This window comes from Oryzias melastigma, linkage group LG14, assembly GCF_002922805.2.
Source record: "Oryzias melastigma strain HK-1 linkage group LG14, ASM292280v2, whole genome shotgun sequence".
In the NCBI taxonomy this organism is placed as follows: Eukaryota; Metazoa; Chordata; class Actinopteri; order Beloniformes; family Adrianichthyidae; genus Oryzias; species Oryzias melastigma.
Genome location: NC_050525.1, coordinates 14,687,046 through 14,713,029, shown reverse-complemented (window position 1 = coordinate 14,713,029; position 25,984 = coordinate 14,687,046). Strand labels below are relative to the sequence as shown.

At 36.2% G+C, this 25,984-nt stretch overlaps 2 protein-coding genes across 3 annotated transcripts; one reads left to right on the top strand and one right to left on the bottom strand.

The window, feature by feature from the left end:
• The first annotated feature begins 1,067 nt into the window (after window positions 1–1,067).
• si:ch211-132b12.7 (uncharacterized protein LOC564531 homolog) lies at window positions 1,068–10,061 on the top strand. Its single transcript, XM_024262891.2, has 4 exons — window positions 1,068–1,377; window positions 5,789–5,982; window positions 6,182–6,303; window positions 7,115–10,061. Exons 2-4 carry the CDS (start codon window positions 5,796–5,798, stop codon window positions 8,333–8,335), a joined length of 1,530 nt encoding a protein of 509 aa, XP_024118659.1. The 5' UTR covers window positions 1,068–1,377; window positions 5,789–5,795; the 3' UTR covers window positions 8,336–10,061.
• A 1,201-nt stretch (window positions 10,062–11,262) lies between these two features.
• LOC112140517 (trichohyalin) lies at window positions 11,263–24,689 on the bottom strand. Of its 2 annotated transcripts, none has more exons than XM_036215174.1 (5): window positions 23,784–24,689; window positions 23,617–23,687; window positions 23,175–23,409; window positions 18,831–19,774; window positions 11,263–17,351 (listed from the first exon to the last, which is right to left on the bottom strand). In XM_036215174.1, exons 3-5 carry the CDS (start codon window positions 23,338–23,340, stop codon window positions 11,781–11,783), a joined length of 6,681 nt encoding a protein of 2,226 aa, XP_036071067.1. In that variant the 5' UTR covers window positions 23,341–23,409; window positions 23,617–23,687; window positions 23,784–24,689; the 3' UTR covers window positions 11,263–11,780. The 2 variants fall into 2 exon arrangements, with proteins under 2 accessions (XP_036071067.1, XP_024119284.1); XM_024263516.2 differs by having other exon boundaries at window positions 23,175–23,372.
• Between the last annotated feature and the right edge of the window lie 1,295 nt (window positions 24,690–25,984).

Genomic DNA, 25,984 nt, shown 5'->3' with positions numbered 1-25,984 from the left:
AAAAAAAGTATCAGGAAAGGATTGATCTGTCAGGGCAAATGAAAAATGTTCTTACCAAAAAATGTAATTAGGCCTCTTTGTGATCAGAACTAGAAAGTCTTGAAGTCCAAATAATAAAACGATGTCTGAAAATAATTTAAAGACAAGTGCTTCCCCAAAGTTTTTTTGTTGTTGTTAAATAATAGGAGTTTTTTATGTCTGCAACCAAAGCATGTATCTATTCATTGTGTCTTAAATAGCTTTTCTGTGGTTTTAAACATTAAGTGCAGGAGTTCAATGGTCTTAAACTGATGCTACTCAATGCAGAATAATTCCTTGACCCCAATTTACATCAAATTAACTGAAGGCCAAAGTGTCTGATTTAATTTTTAAATCTTGAAGCAGTCCATTTTGATTTTAACGTCAATGGTTCTTTGAATTGAGATGAATATCTCCATGTTTTGAGGCAAAAACAATGAGACGGTAAACTCATTTTTAATGCAGGGGTGTCCAAAGTCAGTCCTCGAGGGCCGGTGTCCTACAAGTTTTCCAACCAACCTGCCATTGAAGCTCTTAATGGCTAAAAACACCTGATCCAGGTAATCAGCAGCAGATACAGCACATGTTTGGAAAAAACAGCATGAGGCCCTTGATTTGGACACCCTGTTTTAATGAGATATAGAAACATTGTTCTCATTTAAGAGCTTTCACTGCAACATCAGAAGTTACCTGTGTCAGATTTTTGCTTGCTTTGGTGTTTTTTCTTTCTTTATTTTGTTCAGTCATCCCACAGACTTCTTCACATTCAATTCATCACAACTTGTATGCCTTTATTTTGAAATTTCTATTTTATTCTGTTATTCAAATTATTAAATTTAGTGTTTGATTAATCATTTGGTATTTGCATTAAGCGTAATAATTTGTAATTGTTAATTATATATTTTAATGTAACATTAGCCGTGTTACATCTGGCGTAGTTTGTTTTTTCAATGGACAGAAAACCATATCCAGGATTTACAACAGCACCTGAACGCACCACGATAGTATGAATACAACCCTCACATGGCAGGTCCAACGTCACCATCTAAACACGTGCGTCCGCACGGGATTGGCCAACGCGCCGGCGTTACGTCAAGCGCTCGCGGTTGAGTCGGAGAAGCGCACATTTTCAATGACACCGGCGGGCGTGGCCACGCAAACGAACGCGGAGCTCCGCGGACATGACCGCCGCGTCCGCGAGCACCACGGCGTTCGTAGAGCCTCCGTGGGAGATGCGTGGACTCGGGGAGCGTGAGTGACTGACACCCGCGTGACTCCGTCCAGGACTGGAGGGTAGAGCCGGGGGGGAGCAGCCGGGAGCGACATGACAGTTCTCACCCAGAGGAGGAAACGCTAAAGGTGAGGAACTTGGATGAACTGTATGAGGTTTGTTGCGGACGCCTTATATATTTAAACATTTTAATAATGCATTTTACTGCTATAAGTTATTCTGCTGTTGTGTTGAGGAGGGCGGGTTTGTAGGAGTGTCGTTAAAGGGCTGACAGCGGCTCGTGTTTCCACGGAGCTCAGCTCTAGAGTGTTACATAACAGCACCGGGGTGGGACCGCACACTCCACCGGACCATCTGAAGCCCGGCCTGCTGCGGCCGCGCGCACATGTGCTGGCATGTTTACACTGTGGCTTCAGGGAAGCTGCTCACTTGTTTTATTTAATCACTAAAATTGATTGAAACTTTAATAACTGATTTTGATGTGATGACATTGAAACTTTTTTTTCTCTATTTGAATTGCTCTTTATTAAAACTATTGGTTTTCCTTAGATGTGATACTATTCCTAATTTTTAAGTGAAAAAGAACTTTGCTGTTCTATTTTTGTATAGTTATATATATTATATTAAATTGCATCAAATTCTTAAAATAATTTTAATTTTGACTTAATTATTGAGAGTCTATACAAACACCCCAAAACACCAAACAATCCATAACCCTTGTGCTATCCATGTTGACATTAAAAGACATCCAGCTGAACTTTTTTTTCCAAGGATTTTTTTTTATCTTCACTGGTGTCCGTGACAATCATGAAATCCCGTCCACCTTTGTCATGGGAGGGATTACACATCAATATAAGGGTGGGGTCATCTGGACCCCATAAGATAGCACCGGGGTTGGGTAAGGCTTCATGACTGAAATAATGCATCTTTATGGAACCAAGAACATCCTTAAAATATATCACATTAAAGTACCCTTTAATGCTGTTTTTAGCTTACTTTTTTTTTTTTTTTAAAAGGTCATTTTCAAGGACATTATTTCTGCAGAGTAGCAGCAGTTCAGATTTTTCTATATTCTATATATTATATACCTATATAGAAACTTATCAGCGTCGTCTCCTCAGAAATCGTCTTGCAGCATGCCTCCGCAGTACCAAAGTAGCAGTAAAAAGTGTGGTACCTGATGTTAACACAGACGTCAAAATTGGTCCACAAAATATAAAGTTCGAACAAGTTAACTATTTTCACTAGGATTTTAAAGTGTAGGACTTCCAGTATTTTTTCTGTCATTTCTTTACCCCACCCTCATAATTTCTGGCCAATGACTGAAGAGATCTATAGTCTTATGCTTTTGTTTATAAGCTTTAGTTTGTAACAGAAATGTCCACTTGATGGCAGTCTGAATGCAGTCAAAATGCAAGGTGCAGAACTGGATCTGGACCAAATTAAGCGCACTCAGTCCAGACCAACACTTTTAAAAAAACTTGAAGTCCAAAATCAGAATTTCATCAATCTGTGACCTTATAAATTACATTTGCACCAAGTCAGTAAGTGCGCCATTTAATACTTATAGCCCATATAGATTTTAACAGATGTACTGCAAAGAAGTAAAAAATATAAATATTAAGCTGAACCCTAAATCAAATTTAAATCAAAACCTCATAAAGGAGAGTGGAATTATTTAATGAAATTGGCACTGAAACCTAACCCTAATACTCAGGATTACAGTATAACTACTGAAGATACATGCTGTTCGTCTGTTTTGCATATTGACATTTTGCGGCTGCATTCTGGAAGCGCTTTAGTGGTGTCCTGTTGCAGTAAAGAGTGCAAAAACAGCGACAGATGATTTTACCTTCTGGACTATTTTTAGACTAACAGAAATGATCCAAAGAATTTCCTCGCAGGGATGAACTCTGCTTGTAGACTTTATCTGAGCTGCCCAGCAGAGTGGCGATACTGTCGCCTGACAGAAGGTCATTCTGGGTTCAGCTCTGAGGTTCTCCCTTCTGAAAAGTGCTTACACATTTTCCCTTTAGTTGGAAGATTAAATCTTGTTCATGTTCATGATGGGTTTTAAAATTAATAATTTCATTTTTATTTTTACCTGAAGGTTTTTAATCGTATGCAAGAATTAATAATTTCATTATTTGTTTGGTTTGAATTGCTATTTATATGAACATGGTTTATTATCACTTAACAAATTTATTATCAAATTTGATAGATCAATGTAATCAAGTCACGTTGAATTGGAAATTGAATTGGAAACTTAAAGTTGAATCAATTTGGGATGTGGAAACAGAGTTTGTTTGTTTTCCTCAAATGCTGCCCTGCAGTAAACTCCCAGTCAGTTTGTTAGATATCTGGTTACGTTCCCAACAAATCTCTGTGGTCCCTAATATGAAGATGCATTTGAAAACAGGGTGAACTGACAAATATTACAAAACCACACTGAGAAGTCAACATGCCTCTCTGCTGCACTGCCAACTTTCTAAGAGTTTAATAGCAGCTTTTCCCAGTCCGGATTTTCCTGAGCTTTAATTTCTATTTCAACCATTTCCCCTCAGGGATAAGGTACCATGCAATCTGATAAGCTTGTAATAAAAAAAGATATCAAGGTATGTTGAAGAAAAGCTGTAAAACATTAGGGTACAATCAAAAAGTACCAAAACAGAGATTTTACAAAATTATTCGCCTGACCGGCATGAGATCAGTGGAACAAGGAACTGGTGAGCTTGGAATGCAATTGAGAACACAAGATTTGATTTCAACAGTACTTTTTTTAAGCTCTTCTGACCAGTGAGGAAAGGTTGCAACCTCTTAGTAATAGATTGTTTTAAATTCTGGACATGGTGCTAGAATATACTCAGAAATGAGGAGATTGTCTCAGATACCAAACATTTTACTGCAATTTTATTTATTTTATTTTCCTAAAAAATATGTGTTTGTACAAATTATCGCAGTATCGCAATATTGTGAACCATGTATCGCATATTGCATCGTATCATGAGGTACCCAGTGAATCCCGGCCCAGTGAATCAAAATGCACACCAACCTCATTTGATTATAACAAATTCCAAATCATTCTGAAGAACATACTTAAGTTCTGGCATTGTTCCTGGCTGTTTTAACTTAGTTTTCTTTTCTGATTAATTGTTTATCATGTAGAGTTAATATGGCACTTTAAAAAAACATAATTCAACAGTTAGGATATCCTATCGGTAAATCGTTATAGAAACTCCATTGGCATAAAGTTTCTCCCTGATCCAGACAGTCTTTCAAATCCAGATGTTTTAGTTTCTCATTACAACAGATTTTCACTCTCTGATAACGTGGCTCCACATAGAACAAGATCAGTCACCTGCTCCCATTAGTGGTTTAACCCAAGTCTTGGGTAAACTGAAAGGTTGCCAACACCTATAGAGAAGACTGGTCTCTGAATGCATAAAGAGCCATATCATAACAGTTTTTTCATTGAAAGGACCATATTGCAAAAGCTAAATTCAACGACTACTCTCGTCTTGATAATTAAAATTAAGGAAATTAAGTGTTAGAAAGGTGTCTTGAAAAAAAAACATTTATTAAGAGTATTGCAGGTTATCAACACCAACACTTCAAACCACCTGACAAGCAGATTGATAGAAAGATAGATCACAGGTCAAACAAACATCTATAAACTAACCCATGCTGTAAAACATCAATCTTAAGTTCAGTTAAAACCAACATAACTCACAAGTACAGTTTTGCAAATTCATACATAGGAGTTGCCCAGTACAATCACAGTGGCCATTGAGGAGATCCTCTGTAGTGACTATGGTGACAGTTCGGGTCAACGGCCTCTCAAGAGCACCATCGCTGGGTAACACGAGTGGGGCAAACTTGAGAACACAGCAGGGCGTCACTCTCAAGCAGGTTTTGGACCTTACTTAATGTCTTTTGATGTATTTATCAGAATGTCAAGTGTAAGATTACAATCATTCATGGTTGTAGTGGCTTTTAGGTTGAAGTCAGATGGTTTGCTTAATAACAGGGAATTGATTACTTTTTGATAAAAGGTTGTGTGCTCTTTCACAGCCCTGTAAAGTAGTAGAACTACTTGACCTGGTTTTGTACTGTCAGTCTAAACCTCACAGGGTTGGGATGTATCTCATTAGAACCTCATGCTGTGATCTTGGCAGGCATTGACAAAGGCTCCCACAGCGATTTGCCTCTGTCTGAAGACCCATTATGGAGCTGTTTTGTTCGCTTTGGGTTGGAGCCTGTCAGGTTTTGAGGGGAAAAGTGCGCTGACATAAGCCTGGCTGTAACCGGTGTGGGTTGGCCTAGCCACGTAACCTCACAACTCCTAGACCAAAAATCACTGCTTCATCATTGCTCTTGCCCTGACTTTAGAGACTCCGTCATACTGCTCTACCCTTGCATATACTGCAGCCAACTCCAAATCTATTTTTTTGCTTAATATCAAGCAGACTGACACTATTCGTACATTATATATTTGGCTTTATACATTAAGACATTGTGTGTTTTCAATATTTTTCACAGCTCTGATATGCCAAAGGAGCAGAGTCATTCAGGGGAGTTTACTTCCTGCAGCAGCTCAAAGAATGCCAAAGAAAAGAGCAACTGCGCTACCTTGCGAGCCTCTCTGGCTGGAAACCACAGGAACCTGAGTGGAATGGGTGATATGAGCAAACACATGCTGTGTTGTGACTCTGAGAAGGACTCTGGGTATTCAGGTGAGCTGGATGACACAGTGGACGACATGTCTCCATGGTTTATACAGGGAAATCCGACATTGTATCTCTCACTGAGTGTAACAGCAGTGATCACATCTGTCATGGATCAGTTAAAAATGTTCTCTCCACTTCATGATTTGAACAAAATCCCCAAACAAATACAGTGTCAAATAGCAAATGACCATCTTTTGTTCCTCAGAGGCTGGCTCTGATGACCAGCACAGCAGTGACAGGGAGCCTAAGAGGGCCAGCAGTCTAACCTCCAGCAGCTCCACTCCCCATGAGGAGCTGACCCCCATCTATATCTTCAAAAACCTGCAGGTGAGATATTCATTTGCACTCCACAACTCCCGCCTGAGCATGAATTTACAAACATGAAACAATAGGAAATACAGATGCAACAAAAAACTAAACATTGAAGTAATTTTTTTAATCATTATTTTTTGGCTTTGGTTATATTATAGCCATAATAAGCTATAAATTAGTTCATATGAATGAATAAAGGACTGCCAGTGCATTAAAAATGAACAATATTCTGAATAAAAAGAAAGTGAGATTTTGTTGAGAATATTCATTTTACGCTATAATCCTGCAATAACATTAAAAGACACAAAGATACTTAAAGTTTTGGGATTGTCCACTATCTTACAGTTTAATGGATATAATTGTCTATACACAAGAAATACATTATGTAGACATGAAAAGTGGGATCATAAGTTTAATACCACTCACATTACATCTCATTACTACACAAAAATAGACATATTTGTTAGTTTGAATTTTAAATACTCTGTTAAAAATATACAATGACATTTCCAAATGACTACAACAGATTTTTCTGGCCAGAATGCAAGTTGACAAAAACACAACCTCATTGGGTTGTAAAGGTGTATTCTTCTAAATATGACTATAAGAAAATGAATGTTCCCTTTGCTGCAAGAGGTTAATCAGTATTGTATTATACGTTTTTCAGAATATGTTGTGCATGTATGTATAGTCAATGTCTCAAGTATTTTTGACCTGCTACTTACATTTGTGTCATTTTAACTCCCTCCACCTTTCTGCTCTTTCTTGGTCTCTGCTCTCTGCTTGCTACCTACATAAACTGCTGCTCACAACCTCCTGGGGACAGTCTGGAGCAGACCAACTTCTGCATGGCCCCCTTTCATGGGCTGGAGGTTGGCAGAGCCTCACTGGTGGAAAGGCAGCCGCTCAGCTTGTACTGATTCAGCAGCCAGTGGTGCCCGCCCCTTCGACCTCAAACCTGACATCATGCTCCTCTCTGACACCAAGACAAGCCCACGCCAAAAGAGGAGGAAACCGCACCAATCTCCCCAACAACAACAAGAACTCCTACCTGCCCATTCTGAATTCCTACCCCCGCATTGCTCCCCACCCTGGAAAGGAGATCCCTGAGGGAAAAGGTGCTGCCCCAGCAACAGGACTCAAGGAAAGTGGCAGTGAAGGCCAAAGCCAGAGCAAAAGAGTTCGTACTGAGGAAGAGAAGAGGGAGGATCCGCTGATTGGCCATCTGCCGCGACCTGAGCAGCAGCACAGGGAGGCTAAAGGAGTTCACAACTGCTTGCCTGGCTGCTGCAGCTGTCAACCAAAACCTCAGCATAATCGCCAAAAATCTCACAGCACAGGATCTCCATCCGTCTCGAGCTCCCAGACTCCATCGCCGCCCTCTTCATCTGACTCTTCTACCTCCCCTTCCTCTTCATCTCCTCCTTCTTCAACTGCTCACAGCCCAGATTGTCCAGGACCAGACAGCACATCCACGCGCCAGCGCCGGTTTCTCAACACAGCAGAGATTCTCAACCAGTCAGGTCTGCTCGCCATCACCCTCCGGACCAAGGAACTGCTGAAGCAGAACGCTGCTACAGAGCGAGAAATCCTCCAGCTGCGCCAGCACACCCAGCTGCTGTGCCACATCGCACAAGCCAGTCAAAGCAGCAGCAACCACAATCCAGGCAAGCTCAACAAACTCTTCCAGGACATGAATGCGTCAGGCTCCTATCCCACTTTGGACCTGGACCACGTGAAGGCGCAGAGCAGCGGGATCAGCCAGCAGAGCAGGATCAGAGATGAGGAAGACGTTCACACGAGAGTCACGACAACAAACGGCAGCCCTTCACGCGTGGTGTCCCTGTACCACACGTATGATGGAGTCTCACCCCCTTCTCCACTATTTGCCCCCTCACCTGACATAGAGGAGGTGCCCTGTGAGCCGGAGTCCAGCTCAAACACTGTTTCCGCTCTCGTTCCAGCACCTGGGCAGGAATTGGGACTGCCCTTAGAGAAAGTTGCTTCTAGATTTTCAGACAACTCTGGACTCGGCTGTCTCCTGTAGCATCTTTTACTAAACGACAAGTTGAATTTTTGCTCTAATTGATTGGCTTTTTTAGATGACCACTCATTATTTAAGAGACGATTAAAAATACATATTGCTTTTTGTTTTTGACTAATGTATATTTGTGCCTTCAAATCTTTTATCAGCCAATTTAGCTGAGTGTAGCATTGTCATGACCCCTGAAGTTTGTTGTGCAGATTCTCAAATATTTTTATGCCATAGAAGGAAAGTACACTTAAGCTGGTGTTCATCCTAGTAAAATAAAAATTTTATTGTCCAACCTTTGTTCACAGTGAGTGACAGTAGCTCATCTAATCCTGCTCTATAGGTGTACAAAGCAAAAATAGGTAACACTTTTTGCAGTCTGTTTTTTACAGTGTAATGCTAAAATGCTGCAGAATTTCCTGATTCTTTCTGCTCATATTGTGATTGTTGCTCAATAGTTGCACAATGCTCTTAAAATGAGCTACAGACGTCTGGATTTTATGAGAATGGCAGTGTGACTTTTGACATCTATGTTTGATTTTTAAACTGTCAAATTCTAGGAAACACTACATTTTTTGTAAGACCCAGAGCAGTTATGTGATCTTTTATCTGATGAAGATTTTGAAACTATGCGCACATTTTTTTTTAGTGTAAGCAGCAATAAGAAAAAGCTATCAAACTGCTGTAGTGCAGCTGCCCCTGGCACTTTCAGCTCTTAGTAGCTATTGTAATTGCATCAGAACTGTACAGTGACCCCAGATGTAAATATCATAATCAAACATTTGTGCCATTTTTATTTGCACTTTTTCTGTTTTTTTTCCTCCCTTTTCTAGTCAACCGATCTTTGAATGAATGTTTTGTTTGTTCAACCCTTTAATCAGATTATTAAAGCATAAAATGGTCTATTGTGACATTTGTATTCCAATTTTCCCATTCATTAAGGGCTTAGGCAATAGTTGTTTTTTCCGAATCAGTTCAAATCAAGCTACATCTCGTTTCTGCATAGTTTGGGTTAATTCAGTTGCAGCAAAAAATATGTAGTTTTGATTACCTGCTAGAAATAGTTACTGGTTATTCTTTCCATATACATTTTCATAGATTTGATAGTAGATTTCATCTTACTCCATAAGAACTCATTTTTCCCTTTAAAATGAAAATTGTATGAGATATACCACAGACCAAGTGGACCACAGAGCACATTTTAGATTTTTTTTCTGTTACACTGACGTCACTATAATAATAATAATAATAATACTTGGTAATCAAAGAAAGTTTTATTGTTTTGATTTTTTTTAATCTTTAGAAATTTTATGACGTTTCTGACGTTTTTTTAAGGACTTAACAAAGACATTCTCTTTTCTCGAATGGGCAAGCACATTTGCTCATTACCATGACTGCAACCTAATTTCACAAATTGCATCAAGTAAGGTTAAATAATTTCCATAAAAGGCTCTGTTTTAATTGTGGCCCATGGTTTTCCTGATATCTTTTCAATTAAATACTGATAGACTTTTCTGCCAACAGAATTGTTGCTGGTTGTGCTTTTCTGTAGTATTTGCTCCTTAGAGATTTGTGATGTGTTGGTATCGAACTTTGCATCTACAGGACAGTTTAACGAAGACATTTTAAAATTGTGTCTTGATTAATTTTGATTGTACAACACTGGTTGTATATCAGAAATGAGTCTGTTAGTATCTTTAAGCGTCATCTTAAACAATAAACCTGCTTCCACTCTCTGAAATTTTGCTTTGGTCATGAGGTTACTTCTAACGGAAGTTCTTTTGTTAGATACTTGGGTATAAATTCAAGATGAGACAAAAAGTAAATGAGACTTCTTTAGAGTAGATCTCATTTTTTCCAAAAGAGATGACAAACTATAGCTGGCCAGTTTACTTTGACAAGGAGATTGAATTCTGCATTTCCATGTTTGTCAAAGTGAATGGTAACAACACTTGGTACTTCCTTTTTCTTGCACTTGGGAAAACGTTTGCACATTGTGTGAATGTTTGGGTTTCTGCATTCTTCCGTTCACTTTTAGAACATCCATAAGCCTTTAACCCAGTCAACGAATGAACTCATTTATCTATCAAAACTTTTAGCTCTATTGATATCAATTGGTACTTGAAATGTTCAATTTCATGACTCTTCAACTTTTTCAATTATTCAACCAAAACTGAAAATGAAAGGCGGACATTTCAAATTCCTCATATTCTGGTAAAAACTTTGAGGTCTGCAAAAAGAAAAATCTGAAGAAGTTCAAACCGTACTACTTTTCAACAACTCAGCAGACACTGAATCTTAGGTTTGCATTTTTCTTTTTAAGATTCCTTCTGGTTTTTACAAAATTACAGATTAAATTTTATAAGAATTTCAGGTCACAACTGGATTTATAATGGAATTCAATGGAGCGGAATGTTCAGGAGCTAGAGTGGTGACATCATTACTTAGAGTGTTAAAAAGATTTTTGGAGGACTGATTTGCTGCAATAACCCAAACAATGTTAAATTGTTTTTCTTTTAGCAAAATGCAGTTTCATAAAATCTCACAAAGTTGTGTGTTTTTTTTCTTTTTATAGAGCCCCAAATCTAAAATGAACTTTACCCGACTCCCCTATAACTGACTATTTTTAGTCAGATTACTTTTTTCATCCCAAATCTTGTCTTCAACTTGCAATTGTGAGGACAGTTTGACTCTGGAGACATTAAACCAGCACACATAAAGCCTAGGATTCTAACAAGGATTATACTGCTTTGATAGGTGAAATAGATGTTAAGATATTTACATTAGTTAAAGGTAGTGAAAACTGCCACTAAGCCATTGATTTTGTATTGGATTCTCAGCTCAGCAGATACGTTATCATTTCCAACCCTATTACATTTAAATCAATGATTACTGAAACATGACTGAAACCACAGGCTATTGATTAAACAAGAGTCCAAAAGTAATTTTGTCAAATAAAATTTAATTTATTTGAAGCACAATAAAACAAGCACAAATACATAATGTTTAGTTTGAAAGGTTTTTTTTCTAATGCGACAAAGATGCATAACACAAAGATGAAACCTTTTTTCAACATTAAAGAATTGCATTTCAAATAAGATTTAAAAGGAAATTAAACAAAATAAAACAACTGGCTTCATGTGGCCATAAGTAAAAAATAAAAATATGTAATTTTACAACAACAACAAAAAAAAAATGCACAGAAAGCAGTAAGTGCAAACACAACAACATTTTTTATGAACTTTATAAAGGTTTATGTTGCAAATACACTCAGATTTAGCATTATAATTAGAACTTTAGCATTAGGTGTTTCAAAGATTTTCTACAAACATTACTTTCTAGTCAAGGCTTTAACACAAACATCAAAATGCTGCTTTATGTTTAAGGATCAAAGAAAAGCTGCTTCTGCAACAAACAGGTAAAATGAACATGAGCAATGGTAATAATGAAAAATTGGTTCTTATTTCTCGTTTGGGCACATTCTCTTTTGACAGGCACAGCAGAGACAGCAACAGCGAGAGCAATAATGACGGAGCTGACAGAGGAGTCCTTTTGATGTTTCTGCATGAGTCCCTTCCTCCCCCCCTGTATTCTGCTCACTGACTGACATTATGTCCACCTGAACAGTTTGGTTGCCTTTCTCACAGGTGTTTGGAGCTGTTCCTTTAGCGTGGACATTCTTAATTTCTTTGAGCACAGTAGCTTTAAGGTGGTGGAGCTCTAAATACTTGGAATTAAGTTTCTCACTACTTCTGTCACCGTCACTTTGAGTTAATGATTCTGTACTTTGGTTCTGTACACTCATTGAGTCTTCTACAATTGTATTTTCTTTTTGTAACACAGTTCTTTTAACAAATTGATTGACCAGTTTTAGTCGTTTTTCCAAGTTGTGTCTTATTTCCTGACCTCTGCTCTTCATCTGACGAATCTCCTTCTGATCTATTCTTGTGTCCTTCCAGATTTTTCGCAAGTGATCTCTTTTTTCCTCATTCACGTGGTCCTCATCTTTTACTTTCAAGCTGAATTGGTCTTCCTTAGACTTAGGTAGATCTTCTATTTCAGGAGGCAAAATATCTGGCGGTAGATTTTGCAATTTTTGACTCTTGATAGATAATTCTTCAGATTCAGTTTGTACAGCTTTTTCACTTCTTAGTGTTGCAGAAAATTGATTTTCATTCTTCATAAACTTATGAATAGCATCAATAATATATTTGTACTTCTCAACATTAATTGTTCTTTCAAAGTGAGACAAAATATCAAAATTTTGTCTGTTATTCTGTATTAACTGGTCAAAGTTCTTTGAGATTAAATCAAATGCAATTGCATTGAAATGTTTGAGTTTTTTCATCAATAAAACCAATGATCCATAAAAGTTCCTTAGCTTAGACTCTTGAAACTGTCCCTTAAAAGACGATTCAGTCGGCTCTGTAAAATCAAAATATTCAAAATCCTGTCCCTTCATTGCGCTGTCCAGGTCCTGTCTGTCATGGCTCATTGCTTGTCTAAGTTTATCAGCTTCTGGTCTGTCCATGTCAATCATAATTATCTTTTCAGTCTCCATTCCATCAGTCTGTTTTATAACATCAAACAAAGATTGAGAACTTGCTCTCTCAATTTCAATGTCAACTATCATGGCAGCTTCAACGTTGTCTTTGATACTGTTGCTACTGTCATTCAGGTCGTTTAGCTTTTCTCTTCCTCTGCTCTTCCTCTTTAGGGCTTCCTTTTGCCTTTGGAAGATCTCACTGTCATGAGTCAGGTTTTGTTTTAGTTCTTCAAAGGATTTGAAGTTCTCCTCCAATTCAATACTTAATTTGTCTGTCTTTTCCATCTTGTTTTCCAATTCTTCCATCTTTTGTTTGAGGGCCTCTACGTTGGTCTTACTGAGTTCCTGAAGTTTGGTTTCACGACTTTCGAATGACTTCATTCTGTCCAGGAGTTGTTCTTCTCTGGCGTTCAGCTCAGATTGTTCAATTTCCAATCTGTTCTTTTCAGCTTGAATCCTTTCTCTCTCATTTTCAACGTCTACCCTCATTTGATTGACTTTTTCCTTTTCTCGAAGCTGGTCCATCATGGCAGCTTCAACCTCTTCTTTCATTTTGTTGCAACTGTCATTCTGAGCATTTAGCTCTTCTCTTTCTGCCTGAACCTGTTTCAGTCTGATTTCCAGTTCTTCTGCTTGCTTTTGGAACTCTTTTTCGTTGCTGTCTCTTTCGGATTGTTGTGTGACGACTGAGTCCAAGACATCGTCAAGTCTTTTTCTTTGGGAGTCAACGTGGACCATGAGTTGCTGAAGTCCTAATCTCTCTCTGTGCATCTCCTCCATCAAACTGTTGACAGCTTCAGTCTTCTTTTGAAGCTCAACGTTTGCATCATCCATCTTGTCCTTTTTGGTCTTCAAATCTTTCTCTGCTTGCTTCATGACTTCTCCAAGTTTCTGGCTTTCAGATTTCATCAGCTCCAGGTCCAGTTTTTCTTCCTTCATTGTGTTGATTGCTCTATCCAGATCCTGCCTCTCTTGGGTCAGTTCTTCTCTGTGTTTTTCAACTTCTTGTCTCTCCATGTCAATCATTTTTCTCTGTTCTGTTTCCACTCCAGCTCTCTGTTTGGTCACATCTGACAGAGCACTTTTCAGGGCTTCCTTTTGCCTTTGGAAGATCTCACTGTCATGAGTCAGGTTTTGTTTCAGTTCTTCAAAGGATTTGAAGTTCTCTTCCAATTCAATACTTAATTTGTCTGTCTTTTCCATCTTGTTTTCCAATTCAGCCATCTTTTGTTTGATGTCCTCAAAGATTGTCTTTTTGACCATGTTTAAGACCTTGTCAAGTCTTTGATTTTGTAGTTCATGTTCTTGGGCGCTATCTCGAACCTTGAGATGTTTTTTCCATTGTTCCTTTTCTTTTTTGTCTTTCAACTCCAGTGTTGTGTCTACACTAATGTCATCCATTGTATTTTCATCTTCACTTTCCAGTTCATGCGTTAATGTTGATGTGAATTCTTCACATTTTGATTCTGCTACAAGAGGTAGTTCACTTGAAAATATTTTTTCCCTTGGGTCATAAAACCTTGTTCTTTCCCCAATAAATGTTTCCTCCTTTGGGATCAGCCTTGTATTTGCACTTTCTTTCCCAAAAAATAGATCTAACGCTTCATTTTTTAACAACAGTTCAGTTTTCTTTGTTTTCTTTCCTTTTCTTTTTACAACTGCTGTTTCTTCCTCATCTCCTACACTCCTTTCTTTAGTTTGACGCATTACATTGCTCTCTTGTTCCTGTTTATCTGTTTTAACATTTGTTGTCTCAGATTTATCTAATTCAGTTGAGATCTCTGTCTTGCTTGGTTTCTTGGGCACACGCTTTGACTTTTTTGTCATCTTCTTTTCTGTCTTAACATTGCTTTGGTCTTTTCTTGTACTTTCATTTTGTTTCAAAAACTTTTGCTCTTCTTGAATCCTCTTAACTGAACACTGTATTTTCTCTTTTTGCCTTTCCATTTCTAGTCTAATTTTACTTGATTCTTCTCTTGAATTTTTGATCATATCAGCATGTACAATTATTTGTTGTTTGACACCCTTAATTATCTGAATAAGACCTTCACAGTATGTCTTCATGTTAACACATGTCTTTGTACACATTTGCAATAAAGTCCAGTGTTTCTGGATTTCCCCTGGAGCTTGTGAGACTCCTGTCAGCCCCAATTTGATCATTCCACCTGTGAACACTTCCTTTTCTTTGTTAAACCTGATCTTCATTACCTCCAGCTCATCTCTCTCTCTGATTATTCTCTCTAATCTCAGATCAAGTTCTTTCTTTCTTCTTTGAGTTTGTCTTTTGAGAGTATCTTTTTCTTCTCTGACTGCATTCCACATCCTTTCAACATCTTGTTCCTTCTGGATGTTCTTTCGAACAATTCGTTGATTTTCTTTTTTCTTAATGTCCAAATCTGTCATCAGCACCTCTAATTCTTGTCTTTCTCTTTTCACTTTCTCTAGAGCGACATCAAGCTCTTGCTTTTGGAGATCATTTTCCTTGTTAATAATTTCATCACTTTTTTCTCCTTTTTCGGGGATAATTTTGTTAGAGGCTGTCTTTATTTGAGTTTTAACTCTGATCACTTCATCACTCAACCTAAGGGTCTCCCCTTGAAAAGTTTTTAGCCCATCTTTTTGTTGGTCTAAACACATTTTGAGATTTTCCAGAGTGTTTTTATCTCCCGTAATTTTTACCAAATGATCCTGGATCTTTTCTTTCATCCTTTGAAGGTTCTTAATAAAACTAGCAATATCTGTGTTTAACTGTTCTTCCCTAATTCCCTTTTGAATGCTTTTCTTATCTGTCTTTTCCGAATCTTGTTTTTGATCTCCACTGTCTGCATGCAGGTCTGCAGTTTTGTCTTTGACATAAAGCTGCTGAATGACCAGCTCTTCCTTTAGTCGATTCATCTTCAAGTGGAACACTTCCAATGCATCCCTTTCTCTGATGGTTTTCTCTAGCCTTTGATCTAATTCTCTTTTTTTCTTTCTAGTCTCTCTCCTTAATGAAATCTTTTCCTGTTTTATTTTATTTAACATTATTTCATTTTGCTCTCTTTGTCTCATGAGTTTTCTGAGTACATGTTCATTTTCTTTCCTCTTTATTTGCAACTCTGACTTTAGAATCTCCATTTCTTGAATTTCTCTTCTTATCTGTTGGAAGTGGCCATTTAGTTCTTGTTTCTTATCTTCAATCTGTTTGTTCATTTTATGAAATTCTTCAGCAAACAGTTCCATTGAGACTTTTCCGTCTATGGGTTCTGCTTGGACCTGGGTACACCTTTGAAATTCTTCTCTTGGCGTCTTTTGTATATTGCTTGTTGACTTACGTGACCAAACATTATTTGTTGTTTCTGGATCCAAACTTTCTGTCAGTTTTAGGACACTCACTAGTTTTTGTGATGTGAGTGTAATTATTTGGTCTTCTGCATTCTCCATTTGTTTACTTTTTGCCTTACTTGCCTGATCATCTGTCTCAGTATCTGTCCCAACTCTTACATTTTTTCTTTCATCTCTCATTTCTTTCTCAGAGTTGGATTCTTTTAATTTTTTTATTTTGGTTCTAATTGTTTCTAGCTCAGCCATGCATTTTGTTTTTAAAAGATAGATTCTTTCCATCCTTTGTTGTTGAGTGGCTTCCGTTGCAGTGCTCGATTCATTCAGCAGTCTCAATTTTATTTCTGTCTTCTCCATCCTTATTTTTATTTCTTCATTTTTCTCTCTGGACTTCGTGATCATTTCTGTCATGGAGCTCCAACAACTTGTCATTTTCTCTAAGTTCTTTTCAGTTTCTATGGATTCTCTCTGGACTTTTATTTTTAAAATTTCCAGTTCATCTCTCTGCCTTAAAATTTGCTCTAGCTTGTGATCCAGTTCTCTTCTCCTCTTTTCCACAGCAAATTTCATGCTCTTTGTATCTTTTTTGAGACACATTTTACTTTGCTCTATTGCTGTTTCTACCATTTGCAAAAGCTCTTGGAACTGTTTTACATTGTCCAAAACTCTTTCAGTTTCACAATCTACATTTTTAAATAGTTCATTTGGGTTTGTTTCTGTTACTTGGTACCCAATTTCTAAAAGAAACGTTTTGATGACTTCTATGGTTCGGTGAATTTCCAGCTCCAGCCTTTGTACTGCAGCATCTCGACCCTTAGGCTCAGACATCTGTATGTCCAAATCAACCTTCTGAGATGAATCCATCAAAAATTGAGCTTCATCTTTATCTGGTAACGTTTGGTCCTGGATTTGTGTCTCCATGGGAGTGTGCTGGTGCTCTGAACTTTCTTTAACTTTATCCCGATCCTCCACCATTACAGAAGGCTGCAGCAAAATTAATGTTTTTTCTTCACTTGTGTCTTCTTGAGCTCCTGTTTTAATGTTTGGTTTTGCTTCTTCCTGGTGCTCTTCATGTTCAAAAGTATTCCCTAAAAAAATCTTACCAACTGAAGAAGTTCTCATTTTCCATGAGTTGACTCGATCTTTCATGCAGGCCAAAGTCTCCTTCACAAAGAGAAATATTTTGTCACCATTAAATGAAACAAAAGTACAACCCTGGTTTCTGAGAGCTATCCCTCTACTTCTTTTTCATCTGTCCCTGATCTTCTAAGTGCTGAAAGAGTGAACACACCTGATTATTAGGTTATTAGAAGCTTGAATAATCTGATCCAGGTAATCAGCAGTGAATAAAGCAGGAATAATCATAATATTTATTTTGGATTCTGACTCAAAGATTAGATTGTGCCAGCTTCTTTTGCTGTTAAGGAGCTCACATATATTAAGTCTTTCCATAGAACTTCTGATGTCATGAGAATGTGCAAAATCATTACTTAAAAAAAGAGCCAAATTTAAACTGTTAAATGTAAAGCAAAAAAAAAAGAAAGAAAAAGAACATTTATGTTGAGCTACTAAAACATTTTATATAATCAATTAACTTGAGATTTTGCTTTTTCATTTGAGTGTTATCCAATATTGTGAGCAGAACCAAATTTAACCTTAAAGCCTTAGTCACAACTGCCCTTAAGGGTAAATACGGGCTGTCTTAGGTGCAAAATGGACAAACGTGTAAGGGGCGCAGGTGGCCCGCAGAAAATATCAAGATTGTAGACAACTCAGTGAACCCGTAGACAAAAATTGCTAATGGACATTTTTTCTACGGGCATGCTACAGGTCATAGAGAATACTTACAAAACACGTAAGGGTAAGTAAGGGTTAAGTAGGTGAGATGCAGGCACAGATTTTTTATTTTTTCATTCCCCCAAAGCTTGCGCACTGCACAAAAATCCCAGTAAGCGATAGTAAATTGATAGATACGCACTCCTTGGGCACTACTTGCATGCAGCCTTGCTGTTAGAAATTCGGAAATTAGACAATCAGAGCATCGTTTGTGTAGACATTCTACAGGCACTTACGTATCACCTGCATAACTTGTGTGTGCAGCATTTGCACACAGTTATTAAAGGGCCAGTGCTTGCACCTCATTACTAGAGTGTGGCATAAGGGTATCATGCGGCAGCATCACCGGTACTCAAATGCATGTATCTTACATTAACCTGACAAACACTTCGCAATACACTTACTACATGCATGACAATTGTACGTTTCATTTTCATTATTTCCCTTAAGGTGGCCACATTAGTCTCAACGGAACTGCAAGACACACCTATGCTCCCCTTTAGATGCAGCTGCTCTAGTCTATGACCCTCCACGGGCCCAGACAACGTAAGACCCCTCCCATAAGAGTGCATGTGACTAAGGCTTTACCTGTAGGACTGGCCATGTTAGGAGTCACCAGATAAGTGAAAGATAACAGTCAGAAACTGGCTGCTAAGATTTCACAGGCTTTTTTGTGCTTATAACAGTACTGATAGTTCAGAGCTTTTTAGCTTCAATCCATAAAGCATGGTAAAAATTGGTTTGGTTATTGCTAATTTTACATTTACAACTATAACTATAAAAGTATTAAGAAAAGCAAAAACTTACCTGGTATTTCTTTAATTCTCTGCTGTAGTCTGCCGTACTTGATTTGATTCTGAACACGTCCTCCATGAGGTTTCTGATTTCTTCATACGCATTTTCCATGTTTGCCTTCACTTTGGCCATTGTAAGGACTGAAGTCATTACATCTTGTTTTTGTCTTTTAACTTCTTGTTTTTGTTGTTGTATTTGGATCTTCATGATTTCTAACTCGTCTCTCTGTCTTATTGTCTTCTCTAGCCGACAGTCGAGCTCTTGTCTCTTTTTCTTTGCCTGAAAATTAACCCATTTCATTTGCTTGGATTTACATTGATCACAAACGTAAAGCCACTGCGGCGGACTTTCCTCTGTGTCTTGGACAGTTTTTCTTGCTTCGTCAGTCTTAATGGATGTGTCTTCTTTACTCTTCCTGTTACTTCTTATCATTTTCTCCAGTTCTTTTTTCTTCATTTGGACTTCCCTGCTCACCACTTCCATCTCTTTGATTTCTCTCTTGACTCTTTGTAACTTGTTGTCTAACTCTTTCATTTCATCTTCAATACTCTTTCTTGTACTCTTCAGTGCATCCATTTCCGTATCAATCAGTTTCCTGTTTCTCTCTATGTCTAATCTATCTGCTTGCATCCTAATTTTGATTGTTTCAATCTGAGATTTTTCAGATTGGACTTGTATTGAATATTCTTTAAGTTCATTAAAAGTATTTTCCATGTTTTCCTGAATTTGGCAAAGTTGGATTTCCAAAAGGTCAAACGTAGATGTTCCGTCTGTTAGTTTCTCTTTGCTTTGTACTTCTGCATCCTTCAAGAGGTTTTTAATGTCAGTGATTATTTCTGTCATTCGTTGTTTTTGCTCATCCATGTTTTCTAGTTTGCTCTCTGTTGCTGTTGAAGGTTGTGTCTCATCTAAAAGTTGTTCGCTATCCATCATCATGTTGTTCTGATGAATTTGTTCTGTTGGACAAAAAAAATCAGTAATTTAAAAAGCAAAAGGTGTTTTTGAAAATCCACAAAGCAGTAAACTAAACGTTGTTTAAATTAGATCAGAATAAATAAAAACTTCTTTTTGTTTTGCAGCAGGCTGTGTGAAATAGGTTAAAGTAGACGATATATTTACATGTTTGTTCAACAACATCAAAAAGTACAAATAACAAAAATAAAAAATGTACTGTTGATTCTTGCATTTTAAATCTAAAAATAAAGCATATGAAATTATTTGGTTCTTTCTTTAACATTAGAGACATGAAACAGAAAATACATGTAGTTAAAATGATAATTAAAACATTCTAAGTACCGATACTTGTATTGAATTCAAAATTATATTACACACAAATTCAGCCAAAACTTCAAAAGTTCCATTAAAAAAAAACCAGCAACAAAAAAAAAGTGATGTGCAGTTGTTTGTGTGTGCTGCAGTTCTTTTAAGGTGCTGCTGTTAACAGAAGTTTTGTATTTATTTTTTTTTATTTGCAAACTCTCTGTCTTTGTTAATTTGCATATTAGTTTTGTTCTATATATTTTCATTTTTATACAGTTTTGAATTTAAACTAAAATATTATAAAATATTAATTAATTACCATAGGGTTATCTGAATGTACTGTAATTTTAAATATGCTGTAAGTCAGTGTTTTTTAGCCACTGTGCCGAGAGAGATATTCAGGAGTCCAGTGGGAAATTATCATTTTTACATTTTCTATCACCGGGTTATCAGCTCTGTTTTCATTTAAACAAGCTATGATAAAATATTGAATAGTTTAGATTATAAAAAAAACATAAAATACTTTTTTTCTTTGTGTTTATAAAGACTTTTTCATAAGAATGACAGTCCCACGATTTAGCCACAGCTAGCTGTTTTTTGGAAAGTTCCGCCCCTCCAACTGTCTCCTCCGATCATTCTTGGAGGTTTAATCATAGAATCAATCTGACCAATCAAAAGTTGTTAACATCCCTACTTTTTTGTTACAACTTGGCTCATAAAGTCTCATAGTTCTAACAAAAATAACAGCTAAAGTTCATGTTTAGTGGTGCAGCTTCCCACAGGATCCAGTGTTAAACTGTGGAAAAAGTGAACAAAATAATGAAGCTCAGAGATGTAAGTTTGTCCAGCATCAGTTTTTGCACTGCATCTCCCATAATGCATTGGGTTAGAGTTACAGCACTTCTGCACTATGCTTCTAAAATAAAACTATTTATTCACCCAAAAATAAATAAATGTGTTTTGTTAAAGTAAAATTTTGCATTAAGACATAATAAAAAGTAATAAAACTTCAAAATGTTCACTTTTTGTGTTGTTAAAATTGAACATAAACATGAATATAATGTTTTATTGTGTGTCTAAAAACAAGGATGTTGTGATCATATAATAGTTCAAAAATGACAATTGCTCTGGTAAAAACATTTAAAGAAATATCTAAAAAAAAAACACTCTTTGGAAATAACATTTTTTTTCTGAGGTCAATATTAATAAAGTTATTAATAAATTAATAAAGGGAAAAACTACTACTTGAGCAAATTTTCAAATAATTTAGTTGAAAATTATTATTGAAAACTTCTTTAAGAACATTTTATTTTTAAAAAGCCGCAACTTCCAGCTTTTCTGCCTGAATTATTCCAAAAAAATTGTCACGAGATTGTGGGGGACTGTACCTCAATACAGACTACAGAGTTTCTCCTGTTTCTCATATTTGAATATGAATTTTTGTCAAGGAAAAAATGTACCTTGGCTCAAAAAAGGTTGAAAAACACTACTGTAAGTAAATATTCTGGTCTGTTTTTACGAAACTATTGTAATGACTGTTCACCAACAGAGGGCGCTGCCTTCAAATGTAAGAAAATGATTTCAAGCAGCCTTGAAGATCTTTTTCACTATGAAGTTAAACAAAACATGAACAATCAAAGATTGCATTCAGCCAAGAAACAAAGTTGTTACTAAATCAATAAGAATAGTAAGACACTTTTTTTAAAGCTGATGCAGACAAAAAAGGCATTAAACTTGTGTTCATGTTAATTTAAAGGTTTGTGTGTATTTCTAGTAAATGTTTATAAAATCTCCCTTTATTATGGAAGCAATTTGATGAAAATGGTTAAAGGCCCAGAAAAAATCCACAGCCTTGAAGCACAATAGTGTTTTGACATTAAAGTTTTATATTGTTCAGTTTAAATATAGATAATGCCTAATGTAAAAACAAAATCATTGACGTCCACAGGGATAAAAAATACTGCAAAGCAAAAGAAGTTGAGTTGTTAAAATGATAATTATATTGTGTATGAAATTTAATTACAAGAATTAAAGTCTTGCTTTTGCTTGGGTTATTTAACAAACTTTGATTTAAAACCAATTTATTTCCTTTATTTTAACTTAATAATGACAGACAGTTGGGAAATGTGTGGTCTTTTCAGCATAAATAAGTCTCTTTAGTCATTTTTTTTAATTTACTTTACTCATTAAATATTTTTAGTTATTGAATTTTTTTTTGGAATTAATTTTAACTTTTATTTAATCCTCGCTACATTAAGTTGTTTAAATTCTGTGTAGTTGATGCTTTTCACCTCCATCTAACATTTTTATTTGTTTGTGAATAAATGTATCTTGGGATTAACTCTAAATCCTTCATCGTTGATTTTTGTTTTTGATCAGAAAGTTTATGCTGTTTGTTTAGGATAAATCCCTATTAACCCTTGCACATTAATGTGAAATCCCTCCCTTGATAAAGATGGACATGATTTTATGTCTGCCACGGACACCAGTGAAGATAAAAAATCCTTCAAAAAATAGTTAAGCATGCTGTGTTGTGGGGTCCAGATGACCCCACTTCTAATCTAAACATGTCTAGGATAGCACAAGTAAAAAAAAAAAAACTGCATGAGGTTAACAGAAGTCATCCAAAGCTGAGCACATGCTGTAAAACGATAAAAGTTGGCAAATAACAACAGAAAAATCCACAAAAATGATTGTCCATTAATGAAAAGGGAAGTACAGCCAGTAAAGCTGTTGTATCTGTCAATATAATGAACATGTAAAACATCAAAGTGATGCAAAACGCAATGTACTATATAAAAGGGAACAAATGCAGTAACCCTTTAAATAACCTCATAATATAACTAACTGCACATGGAAATAAACTGATAGGAAAACAGAAAATTGTATTTATTTCTTATAAAATAATCAAACTGAAATGACTTAACTTGTAATTTGGGAAATATTTTGACTCATTAAACATTGGTTTTGCTTAAGAGGGAGCTCACTCGTAATTTTAAACTTCTATAGGTTTTATATGATTATATGATTGTGGTTTCATGATAATCCAGAATGTTTTATATAAGTAGCCCAAAATGTGAGTCAAATATAGCTTACCTGCTTCAAAGGCAGGTTCCAGATTTGAAAATATCTGGTTAAGAGCTTCTCTGGATTGTGATGTTCCTCCTTCGACAGCATGAAGCAGAACCCTCACTTGGTCTGGTGGTGTCAGTGAGTTCCGGGTCTCCAGGAGGACTCCGGGGTTCCTCTGCCCAGACACCATCTGCGCTCTGATCTCCTCCAGGAAGCTTTCCACTGCAGGAGCTTTGAGATTACTCAAAATATTCTTGGACTAAAAATCAATAAGAGTTTTCTTTATTTATATATTTATTTTGCTGTTGATGTGTTTTTCTGCAAACAAATAAAACTTCTTTATAAAGTTAAAAATTTCAGACGAAAAAAAGTAAGGAAAAAGGTTCTTTTCTGGCCTGTTTTTGTTCAAAATCCACATATTGTCATGTAAAGTATAACTAGCAAAAATGAGTGAACAAAGACTCACCGTGGTCCTCTGATTTTTCCATGGTTCCAGGTTATAAACTCAGAAATTATGCTTTCCATTAGAGTACAAATCTGAAAAATATTACATGACATTAAAACTAAAAATAATCAATTGTTAATGAGACATAGTAATCTATTAATACAAAAGTCCCAATCAGTATGTCTTACCTCTGTTTGGTTGTGTCTGAACTCCAGGTGGAAACAGATTTTGTGAGAGTGTCCTGCTGGTCTGCTCTGGCAGAAACAGCTGCACAGGCAGGGAGTCTCTGGTTTAAACCCAGCATATCTCTTTAGTTTAGAACGTATGCTGACCGGCAGATTTGGGCGTCAAGTAGATGCAGAACTGATGAGTAATTGGACGGCTGTGGATGCAGAAACGTCACGCTCACAGAGTCTGGTCTGGACTGATAAGGGTGGGGCTCGTGTTTAGCTCTCCCAAGCTCATCTGATGTGTTTTGGGGTTTTTTTTCTTTTCTTTTTTTAAAGAAATAAATAATATCAAATAACCAGAGAGAGGCTCCCACATGTGACTATAAATACTATAAATTTCATTTACTCTTTTGAAGCATTTATACACTACTTTGCTTTATATTTATGTTTTTAAACCACATATGACCATTAGTTGCCTTCAGAGTCTATCTCAAAAATGGGAATAAATGTTCTTGTCAGATGTTATTACATGACAATCTTTTCTCTCATTGCATAAACATACCTGTACTTTGTTTACCTAAACTGTGCTGGACTATAGATGCACAGAAGAATATAGAAAATCAAATTGTGATGAATTCTATTATTTGAAAGTGATCCAACAGCCAGCCAAATTATCTTTTTGGGTCAAGTTAAGCTATTTTTCTAAGAAATATATCTTGTACAGCCAGTTTATTAAAGTTTCTGTTTTGAAAGACGCTAAAATTGCAACATTCACATGTAACTGATATGATGTCAGAGCCGAGTATTCGGGCTGTGTCCTTGAATAACTTGCCAGATCTGCTTTGCCAATCCCAAACATCTTGAGGAGCTCCTGTAGTCACATGACCGAACTGTAAACAGCTATTGATGAAGTTGAAATATATATGGGAGAATTATTTTGTGACCAAAAAGTTCATTTTTTTAAGCTGTGAAATCATCGATTATCAAACAAAAATAAAAACATCCTTTAAACTGCTCCATCTTTTGCACCATCAAAGACCACTTTTAACCCTCATGTGAAATCCTGAGAACTCCTAAAAGAATATCTAGGCATTTAAAACTGTCTTGTCAATTTTTTCCTCTACATTTACAGACGATCACTGCGTTGAACAGCTGTCCTGATAATTGGTAGATGGAAACGTGCAGCTAAAAGTTTGTGTAGAAAGGTAATATGCAGGAATTTGCAGGAACTTGATTTGGCAACAGCCAAGACAAGCATGAAACCATTTCAATAAAGAGAAAGCTCAGTGTGAGTGTAGTAGAGTCAATTAATATATTCAAAGTTTTTATAAAGATTTCTGAACAAATTGTTTTTTAAGTCTGGAGCACAGCAAAATACCTATGGCAAGTTGTTACCTACGTGCTACACATTTGAAAACATTAAGAAATATATATATATTGAAATTTTACATATGGACTAATATTATTTTTCCAATTATTACCTGTTATCCTTCTAAATGTAAATAAAAAAATATATAAATAAAAAAAACATTTGTTTTAGTTCTTTGAATATTGTTTTTTGCAATTGCACAACTTTTAGCTTAGCTAGCTAGTAGCTATATCACAAACACACAAAACTTTAGCTAACTTGTTGGACTTTTATCAAACACGTTTCATAAGTTGATAAGCTAAACTCCTTTCTAAAAGTAATAGCAAAAAATTTTTAATACGACGTGTTTTTACAACATTACCTACAGATACTTGCGTGTTGGTCAAACCAGTACCGTTCTTTTCCTGCAGACCACTAAACTGTTGCTATAGTTTCTACTGCCCTCTACTGGTCAAAAATTGTTATTTGCATCCATAAAACGATGGATCGATTTTATGAATTTCTTGATTTTAGGAAGAATCAAGCCGTTATTTAAACTTAAAAACGTGTTTTTTCAGCATCAGGAGCAAATAAAATATTTTAATCCCTGTTGAAGAGTTGGAAGTTCTAAATTGTATAAATATATTTAAAGAAATAAAATCAAACATTTTTATTTGTGGTGATGTGGCTGTAATTCTGAAATTAAACATATTTGTTTTCACCTGAAAAACAGACTTGATCAGATATTCAACACAAAGGTTATTCTATTGGAAATTAATGACATTTTGTCCTTTTAAGTGATTCATTTTATACAAGACAATTTTTTGCTATTTGTATCACAAGTTGATGGGGGAAGTTAAATCATTCTTAA